Here is a 27,708-nt window from a genome sequence, read left to right as displayed (position 1 = left end):
CGACATATATATATATATATATATATATATATATATATATATATATATATATATATATATATATATATATATATATATATATATAATTTCATTGTGTTTGTTTATTATCAAATTATTGTAAACTTATCTAAAATATATTCAGTTGGATTAGGCTAAACTGAATTTTGCTTGTTATAATAAGGTTAGGTAAGTTTTCTAAGGTTCTTTTGGTACAAAATTGTTAATTTTTACATGAACATAAATGAAAGAAATATATTTTTAAACATATAAGAGAAAATTTTAGAAAGGACTTAATTTTATATGAGCAGGTCGGACTTGAGTCCTGGAGATGGGAAGTACAGTGTCTACACTCTGAAGGACGGGTGTTAATGTTGCAGTTTTATAACTGTAGTGTAAGCACCCCTCTGGCAAGACAGTGATGGAGTGAATGATGGTGAAAGTATCTTTTTCGGGGCACCCAACCTTGGTGTTAATGTGTGTTAATATATGCGGAAAAAGCCACATTGGGATGGAAATCCTTTGCTCTAGATCTTTCGCACTCCAGTGCATCGTCAGGAGCTATGGAGATTGGACATTCCCTTAGGTGGGTGTGCCCGTGTTAGCACTCAATTACTCTAGTTTCGTTTTGAGAGTAGTCTATGATACTGTCCCACACGTTTAACCCGTTCCACCTTCTCGAGTGCCGTATATGGGAAATTCCACAATATTTGTGGTCTGCTTAGGCTCTGCACACGAGTGCAATTACACAGGTTTATGTGACTACATTTTACATAATATCGTATCTGTGAGTTTCTTAAAATAGCCTATGGACGTCGTCTCTGTGGTCTTAGTGTTTAGAAACAGTGCAATTGTCACGGAGCTCGTTAGGCAAATATGTAGGTAGTAGGTAAATGTGTTTTAATCTTATCTGCTGACACTTTCTGGAACATTCTGTGACGTATGATAGTATAGGCTGACAACTAGCTAATTTGATTCATATAATAATACAATGTTACATTTAGCTTGAGTGTCTGGGTGTATTAACCACTTAGGACTTAGGTAATTGATTCCATATGGTATTAGATCACTTGATATCGATTAGATGCGTTTTGGGCTGACTGCTGCGTTTCTTTAATATTCTGTAACTTGCCTTCTGTCAACCTCTGAGGTGACCACCTTCCCCTTACCCCAGAAAGGTGTGAGGGGACTGGGCGGGGGTAATGTGTTTGGGTCGGTGACGGTCCTCACTCTGTGTTAGAGAATTTCCCCTCCTATATGTTGCTGTCTTGGAACATTGCATAGCTCCTGACGACACACGAGACTGCGAAAGATCTAGAGCTAAAGATTCCCATCCCCATGTGTCTTGTTCTGCATTGTATTGCATGTGTATATTTTACCTACATATATATCATATGAAAATAATTCAAAATTAGAGCATGTTCTCGGCAGTCATGAGGAAAATATGATATAAAACTTAGTCATGGAAGAAAATTCCTGACTAATCCAAATGGTGGTGGTGGTGGAGTCCCTGGATGGTTGTAGAGGTGGTAGTGAAGTCCCTAGATGGTTGTTGACGTGGTAGTGGAGCCCCTGGATGGTTGTAGACGTGGTAGTGGAGTCCCTGGATGGTTGTAGAGGTGGTAGTGGAGTCCCTGGATGGTTTTGAAGGTAGTGGAATCTCTGAATGGTTGTAGAGGTTGTGATGGAGTCCCTAGATGGTTGTTGTAGTGCCTTGGATGGTGGTGGAGGGGGTCTTTATAGTGGGGGTTGGAAGGGTCTGAGTATTTCCTTCCTCAAGACCCGGTCTCATATTCTTCCAGTGACAGAAAGGAAGTATTACAGTCTTAAGAAGTGCTAAGAACTACACAAAAAAGCAGACTATGTGTCTGGTGTTCTAGACCAAGATGATGGGTATGAGGAAGCAGACTTCAGGTTCACTCGCGGAGTTCAGCAGTTTAAAGGTTGCAACGGTCGAGATCTGAAGGAAAATAAGTGTAAGTCAGTGCTCAGTCACTGCTCACTCATTCTCAAAAACTGGCATTAATGTTTATAAATACCACCAGTGTAAATAAAGGAAATGCGTAAACCAGGAGTCAGCGAATAAATCCCGGAACGGGTGGGGGTTTGAACCCATGGCAGATGAGTTCTAAAAGTTACAGGCCAATGATTTTTAGGACTCACTGCCATGGCTTCAAGTTTCACTCGTTGGGTAGTTTGTTTTCAATCGTAAGTGAGCGAGACGAAGCTCCACTCGACAAACAAGAGGAGGAAAAGCTACATGCCAGTAACACTAACTTCACACAATATAAAAAGTCGCCGAGCAGGTGTTAAGAAACAATTCCCAGATTTATGTAAATCCTTAAATTATCACAGCCTTGGTGCTCTGGGGATGCCAGTAAAGTGATCAAGGATCGTGTCTACATAATGCCTTGTTTACATATATTTTTAAGCGTTCGTTGACTTGTACAATCTCAGTTTTCAAGCAAATATTTACATATCATATAAAAACTCTACAGTCACCAACCACCTTACTGACCGCAGGGTATTCCCGTTCGATATAGATGGAGGTGCTCCATGTGACGTGGGTTCCCGCTGAGATGGGACAGGTAGTCTCCTGGCAGCCGTCAGTGTCAATACCGGGCCATGGAACATCAACATTCCCTATTTGGGCTGTTGCCTCTATCTTCAGCGTTTCCGAGGCCCGGCCTATAGAGTACAGATAAACATGGAATGTATGAGATCTGTAAATGTACAGTAACTTCTGTGTTACTGGTTTAAAGGATCTGTGTAAAATGGACATCAAGATGTGTTTATTACACTGAGACTATTCATAATATATAATACATTTTCAAACAAAAACGTCAGTGGCATAAACCGACTCATATTTGTTAATAAAGTAAAAATTATTAGAGTACTGAATATTTCGGCCAAATGCGTGATAGGCAGGATTTTGACGTAATCCACAATTTCAAAATTTTAAACGAATTAGCTAAATTTCTTAACCATGTACTCGACCCCTTCTTAGCTAAATTCTCGAACACTCGCAAGAGTTCAGCAGTTAAATAGAGTACACTCGTCTATATGACTTGATGATGCTGAGTGCTAGTGCTGACTTTTTTTTTTTTTTTTTTTTTTTAGTTTGAAAATTTTGTCATTGTCATAGAAAGCAAACTGGATCAATACTAGTGTTAACTACTACTTTCTTTGTCCAAAAATAATTTCTCTCACCAAATTATGTGTTGTTATTAAGATTTTTTGTTTCACTGATGAATATTTTCTCCAGAAAAAACTGAAGTATTATTGGCAACTCATTTGCACTGGTTCTGACCAACATATACACCGAAAACTTTGAAATTAATGCATAGTTAATAGAAACTTCATAACAAGGTATAGAACAGATATGCTAATGACATTTTTACTATCTGGGAAGAGAAATGGAGACCATTTGATGCTCTGGAAGTGTCTCTTTCCAGTTTTTATTTATAATCAGTGTGAATTCATCGTAAGAATTCACTGTTTGCTCTACTTCAATCATTAGTCCGACGGGATTAAGTGGACTGCCTTCTTCGGATTGTTTCTACGCGCAGTCCACGACTCCCAGACCAAGAACAAGAAAACAGCATCATCTTCCAGGGAAAAGCGAAAGCCAGTCAACTCTAAATTGTAATTTCTATACAATATAAATATCTACAAGAACATTAAAGCTGTGATCCCCACCTAAAAAAAAATGTATCTCATTATTCAATTAAAATGTAAATTTAAGCGATGGTAATATATTTAATTACTCATTTATGTACTCAGTGCTCATTAAAATCCTCACACCTGCTGGAACCAGTCTTACACATGAGAGAAGAAAAAATTTAAGCACTGAAGTAACGGAGCTCACGAGCTCAGGAAGATGTGCAGAAACATATCAGCAGCTTTCCAACATTCGTTTTTTAGGCCATAAGATTGATAGTAAGAATAGAGAAGGAAATGATTGACGAAGGATAAAGCAGTGAAAAAATTGTGGGTTGTTAAGAGACAGAGAGTGGTAAGAATAGTTAAGTTGCCTGACCACTCTGAGGGAACGTTGGAAGTCTTTTCTGTCACATAACAACAAGAATATTATTAACTGAGATAATATGGAGTAAAGATGGAATTATAGACAGAAACTAGCTGAGAGGTTTTCGGCACAGTTGTCGCCCAACAAAAACTCAACCATAAAATCTAACACGAGGTTGTAATTCAGTAACTGCGTGACTATATAAAATAAACTTAGAGTAATATTAAATGGCAGATTATTTGCAAGTAAATTCACCCTTAATTTTCAGGTAAATTCTCACACACACACACACACACACACACACACACACACACACACACACACACACACACACACACACACACACACACACACACACACACACACACACACACACTAGTTACTAGTTATGGGTGATTTCAATCACAAGGAGATTGACTGGGAAAACCTGGAGCCCCATGGGGGTCCCGAAACATGGAGAGCCAAGATGATGGATGTGGTTCTGGAGAACCTCATGCATCAACATGTTAGAGACACTACCAGAGAGAGAGGAGAGGATGAACAAGCAATGTTGGACCTTGTATTCACCATGAGTAGTTCGGACATCGAGGGTATCATGTATGAAAGGCCCCTGGGAGCTAGTGATCATGTGGTTCTGTGCTTCGACTACATAGTTGAGCTCCAAGTGGAGAGAGTAGCAGGAATAGGCTGGGAAAAACTAAACTACAAAAGGGGGAACTACTCAGGCATGAGGAACTTCCTTCAAGACATTCAGTGGGAGAGGGAACTGACAGGAAAACCAGTACAAGAAATGATGGACTATGTAGCAACAAAATGCAAGGAGGCAGAGGAGAGGTTTGTTCCCAAGGGAAACAGAAATAATGGGAAGAACAGAACGAGTCCTTGGTTCACCCAAAGGTGTAGGGAGGCAAAAACTAGGTGTACTAGAGAATGGAAAAGGTACAGAAGACAGAGAACTCAGGAAAATAAAGAAATCAGCCGAAGAGCCAGAAACGAATATGCACAGATAAGAAGGGAGGCTCAGAGACAATATGAAAATGACATAGCATCAAAAGCTGTTGTACAGCCACATCAGGAGGAAAACAACAGTCAAGGACCAGGTAATCAGACTGAGGAAGGGTGATGGGGAATTCACAAGAAACGACCGAGAGGTATGTCAGGAGCTCAACACAAGATTTAAAGAGGTATTTACAGTGGAAACCAGTAGGACTCCAAGAAATCAGAACAGGGGGGGGGCACACCATCAAGTGCTGGATGAGGTACATATAACCAAGGAGGAGGTGAAGAAGCTGCTATGCGAACTTGACACCTCAAAGGCGGTGGGACCAGACAACATCTCTCCATGGGTCCTTAAAGAGGGAGCAGAGATATTGTGTGAGCCATTAACAAAGATCTTCAACACATCATTTGAAACTGGGCAACTCCCTGAGGTATGGAAAATGGCAAATGTAGTCCCAATTTTTAAAAAGGGAGACAGACATGAGGCACTAAACTACAGACCTGTATCACTAACGTGTATAGTATGCAAGGTCATGGAGAAGATCATCAGGAGGAGAGTGGTGGGGCACCTGGAAAGAAACAAGTGTATAATTGACAACCAGCACGGTTTCAGGGAAGGAAAATCCTGTGTCACAAACCTACTAGAGTTTTATGACAAGGTGACAGAAGTAAGACAAGAGAGAGAGGGGTGGATCGACTGCGTATTTTTGGACTGCAAGAAGGCCTTCGACACAGTTCCTCACAAGAGGTTACTGCAAAAGCTAGAGGACCAGGCACACATAACAGGAAAGGCACTGCAATGGATCAGAGAATATCTGACAGGGAGGCAACAACGAGTCATGGTACGCGACGAGGTGTCAGAGTGGGCGCCTGTGACAAGCGGGGTTCCACAGGGGTCAGTCCTAGGACCTGTGCTGTTCTTGGTATACGTGAACGACATAACGGAAGGGATAGACTCAGAAGTGTCCTTGTTTGCAGATGATGTGAAGTTAATGAGAAGAATCAAATCGGACGAGGATCAGGTAGGACTACAAAGAGACCTGGACAGGCTACAAGCCTGGTCCAGCAACTGGCTCCTTGAATTTAACCCTGCCAAATGCAAAGTCATGAAGATTGGGGAAGGGCAAAGAAGACCGCAGATACAATATAGTTTAGATGGCCAAAGACTGCAAACCTCACTCAAGGAAAAAGATCTGGGGGTGAGTATAACACCGAGCATATCTCCTGAGGCGCACATCAATCAGATAACTGCTGCAGCATACGGGCGCCTGGCAAACCTACGGATAGCGTTCCGATACCTCAGTAAGGATTCGTTTAAGACTCTGTATACCATATACGTCAGGCCCATACTGGAGTATGCAGCACCAGTTTGGAATCCACACTTAGTCAAGCACGTCAAGAAATTAGAGAAAGTGCAAAGGTTTGCAACAAGACTAGTCCCAGAGCTACGGGGATTGTCCTATGAAGAAAGGTTGAGGGAAATCGGCCTGACGACACTGGAGGCCAGGAGGGTCAGGGGAGACATGATAACGACATATAAAATACTGTGCGGAATAGACGAGGTGGACAAAGACGGGATGTTCCAGAGATGGGACACAGACACAAGAGGTCACAATTGGAAGTTGAAGACTCAGATGAATCAAAGGGATGTTAGGAAGTATTTCTTCAGTCATAGAGTAGTCAGGCCATGGAATAGCCTAGAAAGTGATGTGGTGGAGGCAGGAACCATACATAGTTTTAAGGCGAGGTATGATAGAGCTCATGGGGCAGGGAGAGAGAGGACCTAGTAGCAATCAGCGAAGAGGCGGGGCCAGGAGCTGTGACTCGACCCCTGCAACCACAAATAGGTGAGTACACACACACACAGTATAGGCTAGGTGGCCAAAGACTGCAAACCTCACTCGAGAAAAAGCTTGGGGAGTGTATAACACCGAGCATTCTCTGGAGGCACAGATCAACCAGATAACTGCTGCAGCATATGGGCGCCTGGCAAACCTGAGAATAGCATTCAGATACCTTAATAAGGAATCGTTCAAGACACTGTACACTGTGTACGTCAGGCCCATACTGGAGTATGCAGCATCAGTTTTGAACCCACACCTGGTCAAGCACGTCAAGAAATTAGAGAAAGTACAAAGGTTTGCAACAAGGCTAGTTCCGGAGCTCAAGGGAATGTCCTACGAAAGAAGGTTTGGGGAAATCAGCCTGGCGACACTGGAGGACAGGAGGGTCACGGAAGACATGATAACGACATACAAAATACTGCGTGGAATAGATAAGGTGGACAGAGGATGTTCCAGAGTGGGGACACAGAAACAAGGGGTCACAATTGGAAGCTGAAGACTCAGACGAGTTACAGGGATGTTAGGAAGTACATGTATTTCTTCAGTCACAGAGTCGTCAGGAAGTGGAATAGTCTGGCAAGTGATGTAGTGGAGGCAGGAACCATGCATAGCCTTAAAACGAGGTATGACAAAGCTCAGGGAGCAGAGAGAGAGAGAGAGAGGACCTAGCGATCAGTGAAGAGGCGGGAAGGAGCTGAGTCTCGACCCCTGCAACCACAATTAGATTCGTACAATTAGGTGAGTACACACACACTGGCTGAGGTGGCGAGAAGAGCTCACTCTGGCAAAGCGAGATTACTGGTTTTGGGCGATTTTAACCACAGCTAGATAGGCTGGGAAAACCGGGAGCCACATGGGGGTCCCGAAACATGGAGAGCCAAGATAATGGATGTGGTACTGGAAAACATGCCAGGGACACTACCAGAGAGAGAGAGGGGAGGACGAACCAGCAAGACTAGACCTCGTGTTCCCCCTGAGCAGTTCAGACATTGAGGACATCACATATGAGAGGCCCCTTGGAGCTAGTGATCACGTGGTTCTGAGTTTTGAATACATAGAGTTACAAGTGGAGAGGGTAACAGGAGTTGAATGGGAAAGGCCAAACTATAAAAGGGGGGACTACACAGGTATGAGGAACTTCTTGCAGAAGGTTCAGTGGGACAGAGAACTGGTAGGAAAGTCAGAAAACGAAATGATTGAATACGTAACAACAAAATGCAAGGAGGAAGAGGAAAGGTTTATTTCCAAGGGCAACAGAAATAATGGGAAGACTAGAACGAGCCCCTGGTTTACCCGAAGGTGTAGGGAGGGAAAAGCTAAGTGCACTAGAGAATGAGAAAAGTACAGAAGGCAAAGGACCCATGAAAATAAGGAGATTAGTCGAAGAGCCAGAAACAAGTATGCACAGGTAAGGAGGGAGGCCCAGCGACAATACGAAAACAACATAGCATCGAAAGTCAAATCTGACCCGAAACTGCTGTATAGCCACATTAGGAGAGAGACAACAGTCAAAGACCAGGTGATCAGGCTGAGGGAAGATGGGGAACTTACAAAAAACGATCAAGAGGTATGTGAGGAGCTCAACATGAGATTTAAAGAAGTATTTACAGTGGAGACAGGAAGGGTTCTGGGAAGACAAAACAGAGGGGAGCACCAAAAAGGAATATACCAACAAGTGTTGGATGACATACACACAACTGAGGAGGAGGTGAGGAAGATGCTAATCGACCTTGATACCTCAAAGGCGATGGGACCGGACATCTCCCCGTGGGAGATGTCCGGTCCCATCGCGGGAGGGAGCAGAGATGCTGTGTGTACCACTTACCACAATCTTCAACACATCCCTTGAAGCTGGGCAACTACCTGAGGTATGGAAGACGACAAATGTAGTTCCCATTTTTAAAAAAGGAGAATGGTTGTCCAGGGCAATTGGTGTCAATTGCTGGCTGGACAAATACTGTAAGGAAAATGCGGTAACATTCATTGACAACTGGGACCTCTTCTATGGCAGAAATGACATGTATGCCAGGGATGGGGTTCACTTATCTAGGTGTGGGGTGGGAGCACTGGCAACTGCAGTGGAGGGAGCAGTTAGGACTTTAAACTAGGAGTAGTTAGTGGTATGGGTTTTGGCAGGAAAACAGTGAAGTCCCAGTGTAGTAATATTACGAGTTCTAGGGGAACTAGTAATAATAAGAACGAGGTAGATATTGAAAAGCCAGGGACCTTGGGTGATAAGGACAGTAATAGGTTTAGTAGAAAAATAGAAATGAGCAGGAAGGGTAAAGAGAAAGGAGAGTCTTTCAATGTTTATTATGCTAATTGCCATAGTGCTAGGAATAAGATGGACGAGTTGAGATTAGTTGCTAGTGCAGGTAACATTGATGTATTTGCCTTAACTGAGACGTGGTTTAATTCAAAAAGTCGGGACATGCCTGCGGAATGTCATATTCAGGGTTTTAAATTGTTCCAAGAAGATAGAAGTATTGGGAAGGGGGGTGGGGTGGCATTGTATGTCCGAGATCGCTTGAACTGTTGCATAAAAACGGGTATTAAGTCTGAAGTAACACATACAGAGTCTGTTTGGATAGAATTTTCAGAGGGGCATGAAAAGCTGATTTTAGGAGTGATATACCGTCCCCCAAACTTAGATAGGGACCAAGGGAAACTACTATGGGAGGAAATTGTTAAGGCCACAAGGCACGATAATGTAGTAATTCTAGGAGACTTTAACTTTAGTCATGTTGATTGGAATTTCTTGACTGGGAATTTAGAATCATACGACTTCTTAGAAGTATTTCAGGATTGTTTTTTGAAGCAGTTTGTGACAGAACCTACAAGGGGAAATAACCTGCTTGACTTAGTTATGGCAAACAATGAATCCCTTGTTAATAATTTAGAAATTTCAGAGGAACTGGGTGCTAGCGACCACAAATCAATTACATTTAGCATTGAATGGAAGTACGATAGTAGCGATAACTCAGTAACAGTCCCAGATTTTCGCTTAGCAGATTACGATGGGCTTAGAGAACACTTATCATCTGTTGACTGGGGTAACGAAGAGAGGTATCAATATGACAGTTTTCTGAACACTATACATGCTGCTCAAAGAGCGTTTATCCCATATAAAGAAATTAGATCAAATAGAAATGACCCAAAATGGATGAATAATAGGCTCAAATATCTACTAGGGCATAAGAAAGGAATTTATAGGCGTATCAAAAGAGGTGAGGGTCATCTTATGAATCAGTATATTGACATTAAGAGGGACATTAAAAAGGGGATAAGAAAAGCTAAAAGGGACTATGAAATTAAAGTTGCTAGGGATTCTAAAACTAACCCAAAAAGTTTTTTCCAGGTCTATAGAACAAAAGTTAGAGATAAGATAGGTCCCCTTAAAAATAACTATGGACACCTTACTGACAAAGAGAATGAAATGTGCTTGATTTTAAATAATTATTTTCTCTCAGTTTTTACACAGGAAGACACTAACAATATTCCAGTAATTAATTTTTACAGTGGGCTAGAAGAAGATAAATTATGTAACATCACAGTCACTAGTGAAATGGTTGTGAAGCAGATAGACAGACTGAAGCAAAATAAGTCGCCGGGTCCTGATGAGGTTTTTTCAAGGGTTCTTAAGGAATGCAAAATGGAACTCTGTGAACCATTAACTAATATTTTTAATTTATCTCTTCAAACAGGTGTAGTGTCTGATATGTGGAAGATGGCTAATGTAATTTCTATTTTTAAAACAGGGGACAAGTCGTTACCGTCAAATTACCGTCCAATAAGCCTGACCTCAATTGTAGGCAAATTAATAAAGTCAATTATAGCTAAGATTATAAGAAGCCATCTCGATAAGCATAGCTTGATTAATGATACTCAGCATGGATTCACAAGAGGCCGGTCTTGTCTAACTAATTTATTAACTTTCTTCAGTAAAGCTTTTGAGGCTGTTGACCACAATAAAGAATTTGATATTATTTACTTAGATTTTAGTAAGGCTTTTGATAGAGTTCCGCACCATAGACTGTTAAAGAAAGTGGCAGCTCATGGCATTGGGGGAAAAGTGCTCTCGTGGATCGAGTCATGGCTCACTGACAGGAAGCAGAGAGTGTCCATAAATGGGGTTAAGTCCGAGTGGGGATCTGTAACAAGTGGCGTTCCACAGGGATCAGTCTTGGGCCCGTTGTTGTTTATAATATATATCAATGATCTTGATGAGGGAATTACTAGTGATATGAGCAAATTCGCCGATGACACAAAGATAGGTAGGATAATTGATTCAAACGTAGATGTTATGGAACTTCAGGAGGATTTAAACAAACTCTATTCTTGGTCAGAAAAGTGGCAGATGCAGTTCAATGTAGATAAATGCAAGGTTCTGAAGCTTGGGAGTGCCCATAACCCTAGTACGTACTTATAAGTTAAATGATGTAGAACTTAGCCATACAGATTGCGAAAAGGACTTGGGGGTTATGGTGAGCAGCAACCTTAAACCAAGACAGCAATGCCTAAGCGTACGTAATAAGGCAAATAGATTACTGGGATTTATATCAAGAAGTGTATGCAACAGAAGTCCAGAGGTCATACTGCAGCTTTATACATCATTAGTAAGGCCTCACCTAGATATTGCAGCTCAGTTCTGGTCTCCATATTACAGAATGGACATAAATTCGTTAGAAAACATTCAGCGTAGGATGACTAAATTAATACATAGCATTAGAAATCTTCCTTATGAAGAAAGATTGAAGACTCTTAAGTTACATTCACTTGTTAGACGAAGAATGAGGGGAAACCTGATCGAAGTGTATAAGTGGAAGATAGGTATTAATAAAGGGGATATTAATAAGGTCTTGAGGATGTCTCTCCAAGAGAGAACCCGCAGTAATGGATTTAAATTAGATAAGTTTAGATTTAGAAAGGACATAGGAAAGTATTGGTTTGGAAATAGGGTAGTTGATGAGTGGAACAGTCTACCTAGTTGGGTTATTGAGGCTGGGACTTTGGGTAGTTTCAAATCTAGGTTGGATAAGTACATGAGTGGGAGGGGTTGGATTTGAGTGGGACTTTCACATCAGAGCTTATTTCTTGGGTGGCATTGAAAATTGGGTTGGGAAAATGTTTTGTTAGTGGGATGAATTGTAAAGGACCTGCCTAGTATGGGCCAGCAGGCCTCCTGCAGCGTTCCTCCTTTCTTATGTTCTTATGAGACAGAAACGAGACACTGAACTATAAACCAGTGTCACTGACGAGAGGAGGAGGAGTGGTAGAGCACCTGGAACAGAACAAGATTATGAACGACAACCAGCACGGATTCATGGAAGGCAAATGATGGGTCACAAACCTTCTCGAGTTTTATGACAAAATAACTGAAGTAATAGACGAGAGAGAGGGGTGGACTGATTGCATTTTCTTGGACTGCAAGAAGGGCTTCAACACAGTTCCCCACAGGAGATTAGTGCAGAAGCTAGAGAATCAGGCATATATAACAGGAAGGGCACTGCAATGGATCAGAGAATACGTGACACGGAGGCAATAACGAGTCAAGGTACGAGATGAGGTATCACAATGGGTGCCTGTGACGAGCGGGGTTCCACAGGAGTCAGTCCTAGGACCAGTGCTGTTCTTGGTATATGTGAATGACATGACGGAAGGGATAGATTCAGAAGTGTCCCTGTTTGCAGACAATGCGAAGTTAATGAGAAGAATCAAATCAAATCAAATAGGGATCAGGCATGACTACAAAGTTACCTGGACAGGCTGGATACGTGGTCTAGGAACTGGCTACTAGAATTTAACCCTGCCAAATGCAAAGTCATGAAGATCGGGGAAGGGCAAAGAAGACTGCAGACTGAGTATAGGCTAGGTGGCCAAAGACTGCAAACCTCGCTCAAGGAGAAAGATCTTGGGGTGAGTATGACACCGAGCATGTCTGCGGAAGCACACATCAACCAGATAACTGCTGCAGCATATGGGCGCTTGGCAAACCTGAGAATAGCGTTCCGATACCTCAGTAAGGAATAGTTCAAAACTCTGTGTACGTCAGGCCCATACTGGAATATGCAGCACCAGTTTGAAACCCCCACCTGGTCAGGCACGTTGAGAAATTAGAGAAAGTGCAAAGGTTTGCAACAAGGCTAGTTCCAGAGCTAAGGAGAATGTCCTACGAAGGAAGGTTAAGGGAAATTGGTCTGACGACACTGGAGAACAGGGGGTTAGGGGAGACATGACAACGGCATACAAAATACTGCGAAGAATAGATAAGGTGGACAGAGACAGGATGTTTCAGAGATGGGACACTGACACAAGGGGTCACACTTGGAAGTTGAAGACTCAGATGAGTTAGAGATGTTAGGAAGTATTTCCTTAGTCATAGAGTTGTCAGGAAGTGGAATAGTCTGGCAAGTGATGTAGTGGAGGCAGGAACCATACATAGTTTTAAGACGAGGTATGATAAAGCTCATATAGTAGGGAGAGAGAGAGACCCTAGTAGCGATCAGTGAAGAGGTGAGGCCAGGAGCTTAGGCTAGACCCTTGCAACCGCAATTAGGCGAGTACCATTAGGCGCGCACGAGCGCACACACACACACACACACACACACACACACACACACACACACACACACACACACACACACACACACACACACACACACACACACACACACACACACACATTCACATTCACATTCACGCATTCACATACACGCACGCATATACAACAGGCCTAGTGTCTAATCGACATTTGCCTAGGACAAACTGGTAACTAAAGGAGCCACTAGGCAGCACAACTGAGCAAACCAACTCAAGATGAAGGCCCATTGTGATCAAACTTCCGGCAGGAATGATGAAATGTAAAAAATTTTACTTAAAAAAATTTAAGTGACAGCGTCTCCTGGTACAGAAGTCCCATTCATTTTTACGCTATTAAGATTCCATTCACCAAGTTATTGACCAAATAACTCTCCAGGATAAATAATCCTGTGCAAAAATTTCCAGGATGTTAGGTACATTGGCCGATAAGAAAGAATTCAAGTATAGTACCGTCTTCATGCGAATGACAAGGAATTAGTGATTTCACAGTTAACTTCATGACCAGTGTTCCTCATGTGCAAAATCGAAATATTAAATTCCCATCTGGATCTGACAAAACACTCGTGATGTTTTAGTAATGTTTATACTTTAAATCATAGGATTCAGAGATCCTTCACGTTTAACATACATAGAAAGTTCACAGTGTTGCTTATATCGTGTCCATTTTCACTCTGATCATTATTACCTGGAGTTTACCTGGAGAGAGTTCCGGGGGTCAACGCCCCCGCGGCCCGGTCTGTGACCAGGCCTCCTGGTGGATCAGAGCCTGATCAACCAGGCTGTTGCTGCTGGCTGCACGCAAACCAACGTACGAGCCACAGCCCGGCTGGTCAGCAGCTCCGAATATCGTGATGAAACGAGAAAGATGCATAAATGCTACTGGACAACAGTACCCGAAATTGCTTATTGAAATAAATGAAGTGTACTAAAAAAAAAAAAACTCTATAGTATAAAATCTCATAAATATCTCCAAAACTACTAAGATACTGAAAGTAAATTTACCCTTAAGATTTGTGGCATTAAAAGCCTGCTAATTAAAAATTTAGCTAGCTCTTGGAGCCTCTCCATGTTGGGAACCTGGAAGGAACTGTCCTGTAGGATTAAGAGCCACAGTCAGTTAAACCTGTTAGAATCTCAACTGTAACATTTTATGATTATATTATCATTAGTAGTAGTAGTAGTATCATCAGTTTTATCACTAAACCCGTAAAGGTGACACACCGCTGCAGAAAAGGATGTGCGAAAGTAGGACTTGTAGATGAATGGTTCAGAGAACCGACATGTTGATAAATTAGACACATGTGCAACTCTTGGGTATCTTTATTGAGGAAACGTTTCGCCACACAGTGGCTTCATCAGTCCATACAAAGGAGAATTTTGAAGAACAGGAGGAGAATGAGGTAATCAGTCCCTCAACCTTGAGTCGATGTGGTCAGTCCATCAATCTTGAATAGAATACGGCATATGGGCGGAGAAGAAGCTTATAAACCGTTGGCAGGAGAGGTGCAGAAGTCATAGGTCGTGTAACATTTGTTCAATGTTGAAGTAGGTCGTGCCCAAGAATTAGGCAAGCGAAGAATTCCCAAGTATTAAGATCTTAATAAGATCTTAATAAGATCTTAAGTATTAAGATCTTAATACTTGGGAATTCTTCGCTTGCCTAATTCTTGGGCACGACCTACTTCAACATTGAACAAATGTTACACGACCTATGACTTCTGCACCTCTCCTGCCAACGGTTTATAAGCTTCTTCTCCGCCCATATGCCGTATTCTATTCAAGATTGATGGACTGACCACATCGACTCAAGGTTGAGGGGCTGATTACCTCATTCTCCTCCTGTTCTTCAAGATTCTCCTTTGTATGGACTGATGAAGCCACTGTGTGGCGAAACGTTTCCTCAATAAAGATACCCAAGAGTTGCACATGTGTCTAATTTATCGAAAGTAGGACTGTGCGAAAAGTAGAAGAATAACAAAAGGCCAAGTCACTAATACATTGATGGAATTTTCATTAAGATTATCACATCGATTATTATTAAATATTATTGGGATAAACAACTGTTTAAGGACTGCTTAAATTAAACCAATACATTATCGGAAAAATAAAGAATTATTTTTAATATTACCGTTTAAAACTCTGTTGTGTGTAAATGTCATTTGGAAGTTTAATGGATGTATTAACTTAAAAATTGTCTGATTTCATTATAAATGAAAAAAATAAATTACGTTGCGTAAAATCGTCAAAGATTTTCCTCTAATCCAGATATGTTGACTTTCTAAGTGGCAGGGAAAAGGGAGTCGTGTAATAATATATACTTTGTGTAATGTATTGCTTTCTGAAGATTTTTCCTGAAAACGGTAATGATGCTATTATACTCTGATAGTTTTTCTTCGGTAACATGAAATAGATGTTGACAGGAGTAATTATCAAGTGCATAGCCTAATCAAATGTAGATAATTTAAATGTTAATACAAGTACTCACTGTTGGAAAAATGAACCCATGAGTACATGTACTAGGTAATCTAACATCTCATAAGATATTGTTGGTAACAGTACACTGACTACTGCCTAGATGTACTCACTGGCTGTATACTGTACGGTGGCGTTGGCTAAGTGTCCACGGGATAGAACGCAGGGAGGCAGCTCACAATCTTCAATATCTACCGTCACTGGCGACCCCACCGAGCCTGCCGAGAGAGAGACATTCCTGCTGTAAGCAATGGTAAAATTAGATAATAAGAATCCTGTTGTACAGACACAGCTTACAGACAGACCTCCGGGGAAACATGGTAGGCATGCAGAATACTCGGGTTTTCATATGTAACTGGAATTTATATGGGTATGGTCCACACCCAGCTGCAACTCTCAAGATGCACTCTGCCTGACTAGTATTACGTTTGTGAGGATTCCTTGTGAAGAATCGAAGATTCCATGTGAGGAATAGAGGATTCCATGTGAGATGTGGAATAAAATTACCTGGATGAACCTCATAAGATACGTACCAGTAATTTGTAACAAAGATAATTATTCCTTATCAAGTGTTATAGAGACATGTAGGAATTTTGAGACATCCTAGGTCGCCAGAAAATGTCACCCTTCGAATACCTATTACTCTCATACTTCCACAAGTCTCTCTGGACTTTTATTAACTTCAAATGAAATAAACATCACCAGTAATTATGGTAAAACTATTAATATAAATTATATGGACTGTATGTTGAATTAATTTAATTAATATGTGGAAAATTACATTTAACTGAATGTATCATTATGTACATAACAGTAAATGAACAAAGATAATTATTATTTATCAGTTAGACAAGTAGGAATTTGGGACACCTAGGTCGCAAAAAATGTCCCTCTTCGATACCTACCATTGTCATATCCACAAGTTGCTCTGGGCCCATTAATTACAAATAAAATATATATCACCAGGAATGCTGGTAAATATATAAATTTGTGAACTGTATATTAAAAATAATAAATTATATATATACACATATACATAACAGAAGGAGAATATCTTAAACTCACTCACCAATTTGACTGAAGATCAAGGTGTATCATACTCAGAAAACCTCACTAACTAAATTTATGAAAATACTGGCCAGAATTATAACACGAATCTAGATAGCTTATCTGAGGTTCCTGGAGCTGTCTTGTCCAGTCATCTGATATCTCAATTTATGCAGTAATGCATATCCAACAATTTCGCCTCCTATTTGAGAGGTGTCAACCCAATTTTACCTCTTGAGCACGAAAATTCTTCCCATTATTAACTAACGTCTGTTACTCAATTCAAACAACAATGGCGAGTATCTTCTGCACAGGCACAGGCTTCTTCCCATTTTTTATTACATAATTTTTATTAAATACAGTATGGCCATCTATTTACATATAACTACTGTATTTCTGGAAAATATATACAGTATGTTCCACATAATGAATATATATATATGTTTATATATCAGAAGGGGAATTTATATTACTAGCACTCACCAATTTTGTCTGGAGATTACTTGGTCTGTCATCCACAACCCCCTGCCTAGATATGAAGAAACTACTTGTCAGAATTTCAATATATAAAGACATTATTTATCTGGGGATGATGTAATTCTTATCCCTTTTCCCATCTAATTTCAGAGTCCTGCCCAGTCGTTGGTTTCTCACATTCTGTAGGACTGTAACTCCTATAATTTCTGCTCCTATTTGAGAGGTTTCAACCACATCTAACCTGCAGAGCTACAAAATATTCTTCCCATTTCACTAACTCTCGCCTTGCCCAGTTCAAAACATGGCGTCCCTCAAAGACGCTAACCCTCTCGCTGGTTCCTTTTTTATTTTCAAATTAATTTTTTACTAACTAAAATGTATTTCACTGATTTACATGCAAAAATACACTGTATTTTGGAAAATATACAGTATTTTCCACATGAATCAAGGATTCCATGTGAGAAATCGAGGATTCCATGTGAAGAATCAAGGATCCCATGTGAGGAATCGAGGATTCTATGTGAGGAACAGAGAATTCCATGTGAGGAATCAAGCATTCCTCACAAAGAAAATTCCATAACATCAACCAGAGTGAGAGCGCAAATAGAACTGAAGAATCATATAAAATGCTTCACTGGAATTTGATGCACTTTCAGTAACATAAGTCATGAAATTCCTATAATAAACATACTCAATATGAATAAAATATTTATGGAATAAACAGATATTATTTAGATTTACTTCTAGGACTGCACATTAAAGTTATAATTAGGTTTACCTCTGGTATGATAATGTTTTACCTAATTTCCTTTAATACCCTCATTCAACCAAAATCCCTACCCGAGCGTCAAACACAAGTTAAAGGGTAAAATAATAATGATTGGTAGTTCCAGGGTGTCCAATGTTCTAGCCTAATGTAATCCGTCATGGATGTGTGAAAGATAGAGCGTCCAGAGGTCCACCTCAGCGGCTAGTTTATTGTGCACCCCCTACGCCCATCCTGTGAGGAGCTAGTTTATTGTGCATCCCATGCTCATTCCTCGAGTGGTAACGAAAAAAAAAACAGGATTACAGAAGTCACAATGGGTCTTTGTCAGACTCACTGAGCTTTGTTCCATCGCTAGAAAGAGGTACAGTATTAATCATTTCATATTTCATAATAACTTTTTATAATTAATGGACACAATACAGTATAGAATGCAATCTCAAAAAAATATATCATATTACCACTAAAAACATTGGTCGTAATTGGGTTGTAATCTCCTATATAAAAACTTCCTTCATCTAGTGATTCTAGTCGATGCAAAATGTAGATACAATCACAATATTTCAGATATCGTATATTTTTTTTTATATCCTGTAAGGCGTGCACGGAGGTGTCACTGAAAGGTTGGACATTCACACACCTTGCATTTTATATCACTGACAACTCCATATAGACCGTACTGCCAGAAATACTTATAGCTTAGTCTAGCAGAAACTACAACACTGCAGGAGAAACTTGTAGTCTAGCCTCAATCTTGCAGTAACAACAGTACTGCTAGAGATACCTATAACCTAGCCTTAGTCTAGCAGTACTATTGTTACTGCTAGAGTGAGGCTAGGTTTTTATTCCTTCACTTCCGGGTCGATCATTTTTGACTGAAGAAATCTAGAAAACGCCGGGGTCATCTTTGCCGATGGCACAGTTCTTTTCGGCGATCCTGAAGAGAATTTACAAAGGTTTGTGGATGACTTTGAGAGAGTTTGTAAAAGTAGGAAATTAAAGGCGAATACAGGCAAGTACAAGGTGATATAACAAAAAGCTAAAGAATAAGAGATTGAATATCACACTGGAGGGAGTACGGAAAAAGTGAATATTTCATATATTTGGGAGTGGTTATGTCAGAAGATCGGTCAATGAAAGACGAGGTAAACTATAAAATAGATGAGGGGGTGGAAAAGGTGGTACAGTATATGTGATGAAAAAATGGAGAAAAAGAAGTTAATCTATGGAGGCAAAAAAGGCGAATGTACTAGCGTATATTGGTCCCAACACTGAGAGCAAGACATGAGCATTAAATATTTCAACGTAGAGGAGGTTGGAGGTAGTGCAGATGTCATAGTTGACAATGTGTGGTGTGAATATTATGCAGAGAATTCCTAGCGTAGAAAGTAGATAATGTGGACCAAAGGACCTCACTATCTTCAAAGGGCCGAGAAGAGGTTTATGAGGAGATTTGGGCATTTAGAGAGTTTGGATCAGAATAGGTTAGAGAGCAAACACTGTATCGCCAGTACACATTTACTGTCTTAGCTACAAAATTATCTATCCAGTAAAAACGAAATTTGATTTCGAAATTTGATTTCCCCATTAACTTTAAGAGCTTTACATATATATTCACACTATTTTAGTCTTCATTCCGAGAATATGACAGCATATGGAGTCATATCTCGGCCTTATATATCTTCTGTTGTACTAATATTTTTACTATTCCTTGAAAATGTAAGAAATCACGAAAGTGCTTGGAATTTCACTATTTTTTCACTGTGGTGAAAAAATTGTAACAAATCTTCCATATAAAAAGTAATGATAAATAAACTGGATGTTCACTGCAAAGGTGTTTGCCACAGGCCTGGTTCTACACACACACACACACACACACACACACACGTAAGGGACACTACAAGAGAGAGAGGAGAGGATGAACCAGCAAGGCTGGACTTAGTATTCACCTTGAGTATTGCAGATATCGAGGACATCACATATGAAAGACCCCTTGGGGCCAGTGACCATGTGGTTTTAAGCTTCGAATACACAGTAGAGCTACAAGTGGAGGGAGAAGCAGGAAGGCCAGGACGAATGAAGCCAAACTACAAGAAAGGGGACTACACAGGAATGAGGAACTACCTGAACGGGGTTCAGTGGGACAGAGAACTGGCAGGGAAGCCAGTTAATGAGATGATGGAATATGTAGCAACAAAATGCAAGGAGGCTGAGGAGAGGTTTGTACCCAAGGGTAACAGGATTAATGAAAAAGCCAGGATGAGCCCATGGTTTACCCAAAGGTGCAGGGAGGCAAAAACCAAGTGTGCTAGGGAATGGAAGAAATATAGAAGGCAAAGGACCCAGGAGAATAAGGAGAACAGTCGTAGAGCCAGAAACGAATATGCACAGATAAGAAGGGAGGCCCAAAGACAATATGAAAATGACATAGCAGCGAAAGCCAAATCTGACCCGAAACTGTTATACAGCCACATCAGGAGGAAAACAACAGTCAAGGACCAGGTAATCAGGCTAAGGAAGGAAGGAGGAGAGACAAGAAATGACCGTGAAGTATGTGAAGAACTCAACAAGAGATTCAAAGAAGTGTTCACAGAGGAGACAGAAGGGACTCCAGAAAGACGGAGAGGTGGGGCACACCACCAAGTGCTGGACACAGTGCACACAACCGAGGAAGAAGTGAAGAGGCTTCTGAGTGAGCTAGATACCTCAAAGGCAATGGGGCCAGATAACATCTCCCCATGGGTATTGAGAGAGGGAGCAGAGGCGCTATGTGTACCCCTAACAAAAATATTCAATACATCTATCGAAACAGGGAGATTGCCTGAGGCATGGAAGACAGCAAATGTAGTCCCAATCTTTAAAAAAGGAGACAGACATGAAGCATTAAACTACAGACCAGTGTCACTGACATGTATAGTATGCAAAATCATGGAGAAGATTATCAGGAGAAGAGTGGTGGAACACCTAGAAAGGAATGATCTCATAAACAGCAGCCAACATGGTTTCAGGGACGGGAAATCCTGTGTCACAAACCTACTGGAGTTCTATGACATGGTGACAACAGTAAGACAAGAGAGAGAGGGGTGGGTGGATTGCATTTTCTTGGACTGCAAGAAGGCGTTTGACACAGTTCCACACAAGAGATTGGTGCAAAAACTGGAGGACCAAGCAGGGATAACAGGGAAGGCACTACAATGGATCAGGGAATACTTGTCAGGAAGACAGCAGCGAGTCATGGTACGTGGCGAGGTGTCAGAGTGGGCACCTGTGACCAGCGGGGTCCCGCAGGGGTCAGTCCTAGGACCAGTGCTGTTTCTGGTATTTGTGAACGACATGACGGAAGGAATAGACTCTGAGGTGTCCCTGTTTGCAGATGACGTGAAGTTGATGAGAAGAATTCACTCGATCGAAGACCAGGCAGAACTACAAAGGGATCTGGACAGGCTGCAGACCTGGTCCAGCAATTGGCTCCTGGAGTTCAATCCCACCAAGTGCAAAGTCATGAAGATTGGGGAAGGGCAAAGAAGGCCGCAGACGGAGTACAGTCTAGGGGGTCAGAGACTACAAACCTCACTCAAGGAAAAAGATCTTGGGGTGAGTATAACACCAGGCACATCTCCTGAAGCGCACATCAACCAAATAACTGCTGCAGCATATGGGCGCCTAGCAAACCTCAGAACAACATTCCGACATCTTAATAAGGAATCATTCAGGACCCTGTACACCGTGTACGTTAGGCCCATATTGGAGTATGCGGCACCAGTTTGGAACCCACACCTAGCCAAGCACGTGAAGAAACTAGAGAAAGTGCAAAGGTTTGCAACAAGACTAGTCCCAGAGCTAAGAGGTATGTCCTACGAGGAGAGGTTAAGGGAAATCAACCTGACGACACTGGAGGACAGGAGACATAGGGGGGACATGATAACGACTTACAAAATACTGAGAGGAATTGACAAGGTGGACAAAGACAGGATGTTCCAGAGATTGGACACAGTAACAAGGGGACACAGTTGGAAGCTGAAGACACAGATGAATCACAGGGATGTTAGGAAGTATTTCTTCAGCCACAGAGTAGTCAGTAAGTGGAATAGTTTGAGAAGCGATGTAGTGGAGGCAGGATCCATACATAGCTTTAAGCAGAGGTATGATAAAGCTCACGGCTCAGGGAGAGTGACCTAGTAGCGATCAGTGAAGAGGCGGGGCCAGGAGCTCGGACTCGACCCCCGCAACCTCAACTAGGTGAGTACATACACACATACTCACACACATACACACACACACACACATGTACATATATGTATGTATACACAGTATATGTGGAAGACTCACCACAGTCCTGGAAGACAGTGGCTGATGTGGTGGTGAGCAGCAGAAGAACAGTGAGGATTCTGTACATGTTGGGCGGTAGTGATGTGATGTCTGTCGCTGCGACACAGTGATGCCGTTCCTACAGAAACAGTGATACCGTTGCTTCTGAAACAGTGATACCGTTGCTTCAGAAATAGAATCAGGGACCAAATATGATGAAGAAAAGACAATTTGCCAAAAAAAAAAAAATAACAAAAATTAAATTGGAACAAAGCTTGGAAGTGTATACTTGTCAATGGTACAGTTTAATACCACTTTACGCAAAATAAATAAATAACAAAAAGGCACAATACCGTGACTGGAACAATACACAAATAACCCGCACATAAAAGACAGAAGCTTACGACGACGTTTCGGTCCGACTTGGACCATTGACAAAGTCACACTAACAGAGGTGGAGCAGGACGGCTATATATAGGCAGGAAGAGGTGGTGGTAGTAGTAGTAGTAGTAGTAGTAGTAGTAGTAGTAGTAGTACAAGAATTGTATATAATACCGACAGGATGAAATGACACATGCACAACACCCGGGCATCCCCACCGTAGACGTTTCGCCATCCAGCCAGCCACTGGATGGCGAAACGTCCACAACAAAGACAACCAGACGCCGCACACAGGGCGAAATGCTGTCCCAATTAAAAGACGTTCTGTAGAGTGCATCTCTTCTACACCAGTGTCAGCAAATGTGTTCCAGCTGGTGACGGGCTCTTGATCTAGGGAATTGGATCTGTGCTTCAGTTCCCTGAACTAGGCCTTCTACCCCTCCCCCACAGGCGCTGTATAATCCCTACGGGTTTAGCGTCCCCCATATAATAATCCAGCTGACAACCGCAGTGGTATCACCTGGCACTCAAGCTTTCACTGGAGTGTCACCTGGCACTCAAGCTTTCACTGGAGTGTCACCTGGCACTCAAGCTTTCACTGGAGTGTCACCTGGCACTCAAGCTTTCACTGGAGTGTCACCTGGCACTCAAGCTTTCACTGGAGTGTCACCTGGCACTCAAGCTTTCACTGGAGCGTCACCTGGCACTCAAGCTTTCACTGGAGTGTCACCTGGCACTCAAGCTTTCACTGGAGTGTCACCTGGCACTCAAGCTTTCACTGGAGTGTCACCTGGCACTCAAGCTTTCACTGGAGTGTCACCTGGCACTCAAGCTTTCACTGGAGTGTCACCTGGCACTCAAGCTTTCACTGGAGTGTCACCTGGCACTCAAGCTTTCACTGGAGTGTCACCTTGCACTCAAGCTTTCACTGGAGTGTCACCTGGCACTCAAGCTTTCACTGGAGTGTCACCTGGCACTCAATCTTTCACTGGAGTGTCACCTGGCACTCAAGCTTTCACTGGAGCGTCACCTGGCACTCAAGCTTTCACTGGAGTGTCACCTGGCACTCAAGCTTTCACTGGAGTGTCACCTGGCACTCAAGCTTTCACTGGAGTGTCACCTGGCACTCAAGCTTTCACTGGAGTGTCACCTGGCACTCAAGCTTTCACTGGAGTGTCACCTGGCACTCAAGCTTTCACTGGAGTGTCACCTGGCACTCAAGCTTTCACTGGAGTGTCACTTGGCACTCAAGCTTTCACTGGAGCGTCACCTGGCACTCAAGCTTTCACTGGAGCGTCACCTGGCACTCAAGCTTTCACTGGAGTGTCACCTGGCACTCAAGCTTTCACTGGAGTGTCACCTGGCACTCAAGCTTTCACTGGAGTGTCACCTGGCACTCAAGCTTTCACTGGAGTGTCACCTGGCACTCAAGCTTTCACTGGAGTGTCACCTGGCACTCAAGCTTTCACTGGAGTGTCACCTGGCACTCAAGCTTTCACTGGAGTGTCACCTGGCACTCAATCTTTCACTGGAGTGTCACCTGGCACTCAAGCTTTCACTGGAGCGTCACCTGGCACTCAAGCTTTCACTGGAGTGTCACCTGGCACTCAAGCTTTCACTGGAGTGTCACCTGGCACTCAAGCTTTCACTGGAGTGTCACTTGGCACTCAAGCTTTCACTGGAGCGTCACCTGGCACTCAAGCTTTCACTGGAGCGTCACCTGGCACTCAAGCTTTCACTGGAGTGTCACCTGGCACTCAAGCTTTCACTGGAGTGTCACCTGGCACTCAAGCTTTCACTGGAGTGTCACCTGGCACTCAAGCTTTCACTGGAGTGTCACCTGGCACTCAAGCATTCATTAACTGTCAATTATAGGAAACAACGAAGACGTAACAGAATAATGAAGAATAATGACACAATAATAAGAGTAATGACAGCAATAACACAGTAATGAGCGCACTGAAACAGTAATGATAGTGTAATGATACAGCACACCTGGAGATACCTGGAGAGAGTTCCGGGGGTCAACGCTCCCGGGGCCCGGTCTGTGACCAGGCCTTATGGTGGATCAGGGCCTTATCAACCAGGCTGTCACTGCTGGCCGCATGTAATCCAACGTACGAACCACAGGCCGGCTGGTCAGGTACTGACTTTAGGTACCTGTCCAATGCCTGCTTGAAGACAGCCAGGGGTCTATTGGTAATCCCCCTTATGTATGCTGGGAGGCAGTTGAACAATCTCGGCCCCTGACACTTATTATGTTGTCTCTCATCGTGCTAGTGTCACCCCTGCTTTTCATTGGGGGGATGTTGCATCGTCTGCCGAGTCTATTGCTTTCATATGGAGTGATTTTCGTGTGCAAGTTCGGTACTAGTTCCTCTATGATTTTCCATGTGTATATAATCATGTATCTATCCCTCCTGCGTTCCAGGGAGTACAGGTTTAGGAACTTCAAGCGTACCCAGTAATTGAGGTGGTTTATCGCAGTTATGTGTGTTGTGAAGATTTTCTGTACATTTTCTAGGTCAGCAATTTCACCTGCCTTGAAAGGTGCTGTTAGTTTGCAGCAATATTCCAGCCTAGAGAGAACAAGCGACCTGAAGAGTGTCATCATGGGCTTGGCATCCCTGGTTTTGAAGGTTCTCATTATCCATCCTGTCATTTTTCTAGCAGATGCGATTGATACAATGTTATGGTCCTTGAAGGTGAGATCCTCTGACATGATCACTCCCAGGTCTTTGACGTTAGTTTTTCGATCTATTGTGTGGTTGGAATTTGTTTTATACTCTGATGAAATTTTAATTTCCTCACGTTTTCCATATCGGAGTAATTGAAATTTCTCATCATTGAACTTCATATAGTTTTCTGCAACCCATTTAAAGATTTGGTTGATGTCCACCTGGAGTCTTGCAGTGTCTTCAATGGAGGACACTGTCTTACAAATTCGGGTGTCATCTGCAAAGGAAGACACAACACTGTGGCTTATACCCCTGTCTATGTCCGATATGAGGATGAGGAACAAGATGGGAGCGAGTACTGTGCCTTATGGAACAAAGCTTTTCACCGTAGCCGCCTCAGACTTTACTCTGTTGACTGTTACTCTTTGTGTTCTATTTGTTAGGAAATTATAGACCCATCTACCAACTTTTCCTGTTATTCCTTTATCACGCATTTTGTGCGCTATTACACCATGGTCACACTTGTCAAAGGCTTTTGCAAAGTTTGTGTATATTACATCTGCATTCTGTTTGTCTTCTAGAGCATCCAGGACCTTGTCATAGTGGTCCAGTAGTTGGGACAGACAGGAGCGACCTGCTCCAAACCCATGCTGCCCTGGGTTGTGTAACTGATGGGTATCTAGATGTGTGGTGATCTTGCTTCTTAAAACCCTTTCAAAGATTTTTATGATATGGGACGTTAGCGCTAACGGTCTGTAGTTCTTTGCTATTGCTTTACTGCCCCCTTTGTGGAGTGGGGCTATATCTGTTGTTTTTAGTAACTGTGGGACGACCCCAGTGTCCATGCTCCCTCTCCACAGGATATTAAAGCACGTGATAGGGGCTTCTTGCAGTTCTTGATGAACACGGAGTTCCATGAGTCTGAGCCTGAAGCAGAGTGCATGGGCATGTCATTTATCGCCTTTTCAAAGTCATTTGGCGTCAGGATAATATTAGATAGGTGTGTGTGCACCAAATTCCGTCTCTCATAAAGAAATTATTTAGGTCTTCGACTCTGGTTAGTGGCTCGCTAAAAACCGAGTCATATTGGGACTTGAGTAGCTCACTCATTTCCTTGCTGTCATCTGTGTAGGACCCATCCCGTTTAAGTAAGGGCCCAATACTGGATGTTGTTCTAGACTTTGATTTGACCTAAGAAAAGAAATACTTTGGGTTTCTTTCAATTTCATATATGGCTTTTAGTTCTTCTCGCGTTTCTTGACTCCTGTAAGATTCCTTTAGCTTTAGTTCGATGTTTGCTATTTCTCTGGCCAGTGTCTCCCTACGTATTGCAGATATATTGGCCTCTTGTAGCCGCTCTGTTATTCTTTGCCTTCGCTTGTATAGGGAGCGCCTCTCTCTTTCTAGTTTTCTTCTCCTTTTCCTTATGGGAATATGCCTTAAGCATACCTCAAGTGCCACAGAGTTAATTTTTTCTAGACATAAGGTAGGATCCGTGTTGCTTAGTCTCTTTACCCTGTAATGAGAGTAATGACAGCAATGACACAATAATGAGAGTAATGACACTGTAATTACAGTAATGAGAGTAATAACAGAGTAATGACAAAGCTCCTGGAGAGGGAAACGTTGCTACAATAAAATGCCTCATTAGTTGCACTAATGTCTTTTTACCAAACATATTGTTAGTAATTCTACCAACATTATTACAACACTGACTCAGCACTAGACCACTGTGACTCAGCACTGTAGATCACTGTGACTCAGCACTGTAGACCACTGTGGCTCAGCACTAGATCACTGTGACTCAGCACTGTAGACTACTGTGACTCAGCACTAGATCACTGTGACTCAGCACTAGACCACTGTGACTCAACACTAGACCACTGTGACTCAACACTGTGTAGACCACTGTAACTAATAGGCTTTACTAAACTCATAACAAAGAGAGGTTGGCTTACCTTTATAAATGAAGAATGAAAGTGGTGTATGAGACTAGTGATGGCCAGAAGTATATATACCCAGTCATCACACTCACCCAGGGAAGTGTCATGGGAACCGGCAGGTGTGATCAGGACGTCAGTACACTTGCACTCTTCACTTCCACGCTGCTGT

The 27,708-nt window shown here is 42.2% G+C and overlaps 1 protein-coding gene across 1 annotated transcript; it reads right to left on the bottom strand.

Annotated features, from left to right (window-relative positions):
• Positions 1-104: 104 nt before the first annotated feature.
• On the bottom strand, positions 105-27,708 carry LOC128695975 (NPC intracellular cholesterol transporter 2-like). Its single transcript, XM_070093103.1, has 5 exons — positions 27,555-27,708; positions 22,559-22,702; positions 16,053-16,157; positions 2,516-2,685; positions 105-1,957 (listed from the first exon to the last, which is right to left on the bottom strand). Exons 2-5 carry the CDS (start codon positions 22,623-22,625, stop codon positions 1,874-1,876), a joined length of 426 nt encoding a protein of 141 aa, XP_069949204.1. The 5' UTR covers positions 22,626-22,702; positions 27,555-27,708; the 3' UTR covers positions 105-1,873.

The sequence above is a fragment of the Cherax quadricarinatus genome, chromosome 41, assembly GCF_038502225.1.
Source record: "Cherax quadricarinatus isolate ZL_2023a chromosome 41, ASM3850222v1, whole genome shotgun sequence".
Classification (NCBI taxonomy): Eukaryota; Metazoa; Arthropoda; class Malacostraca; order Decapoda; family Parastacidae; genus Cherax; species Cherax quadricarinatus.
The sequence above is the reverse complement of the archived record's forward strand: the minus strand, read 5'-3'. Positions and strand labels throughout refer to the sequence as shown.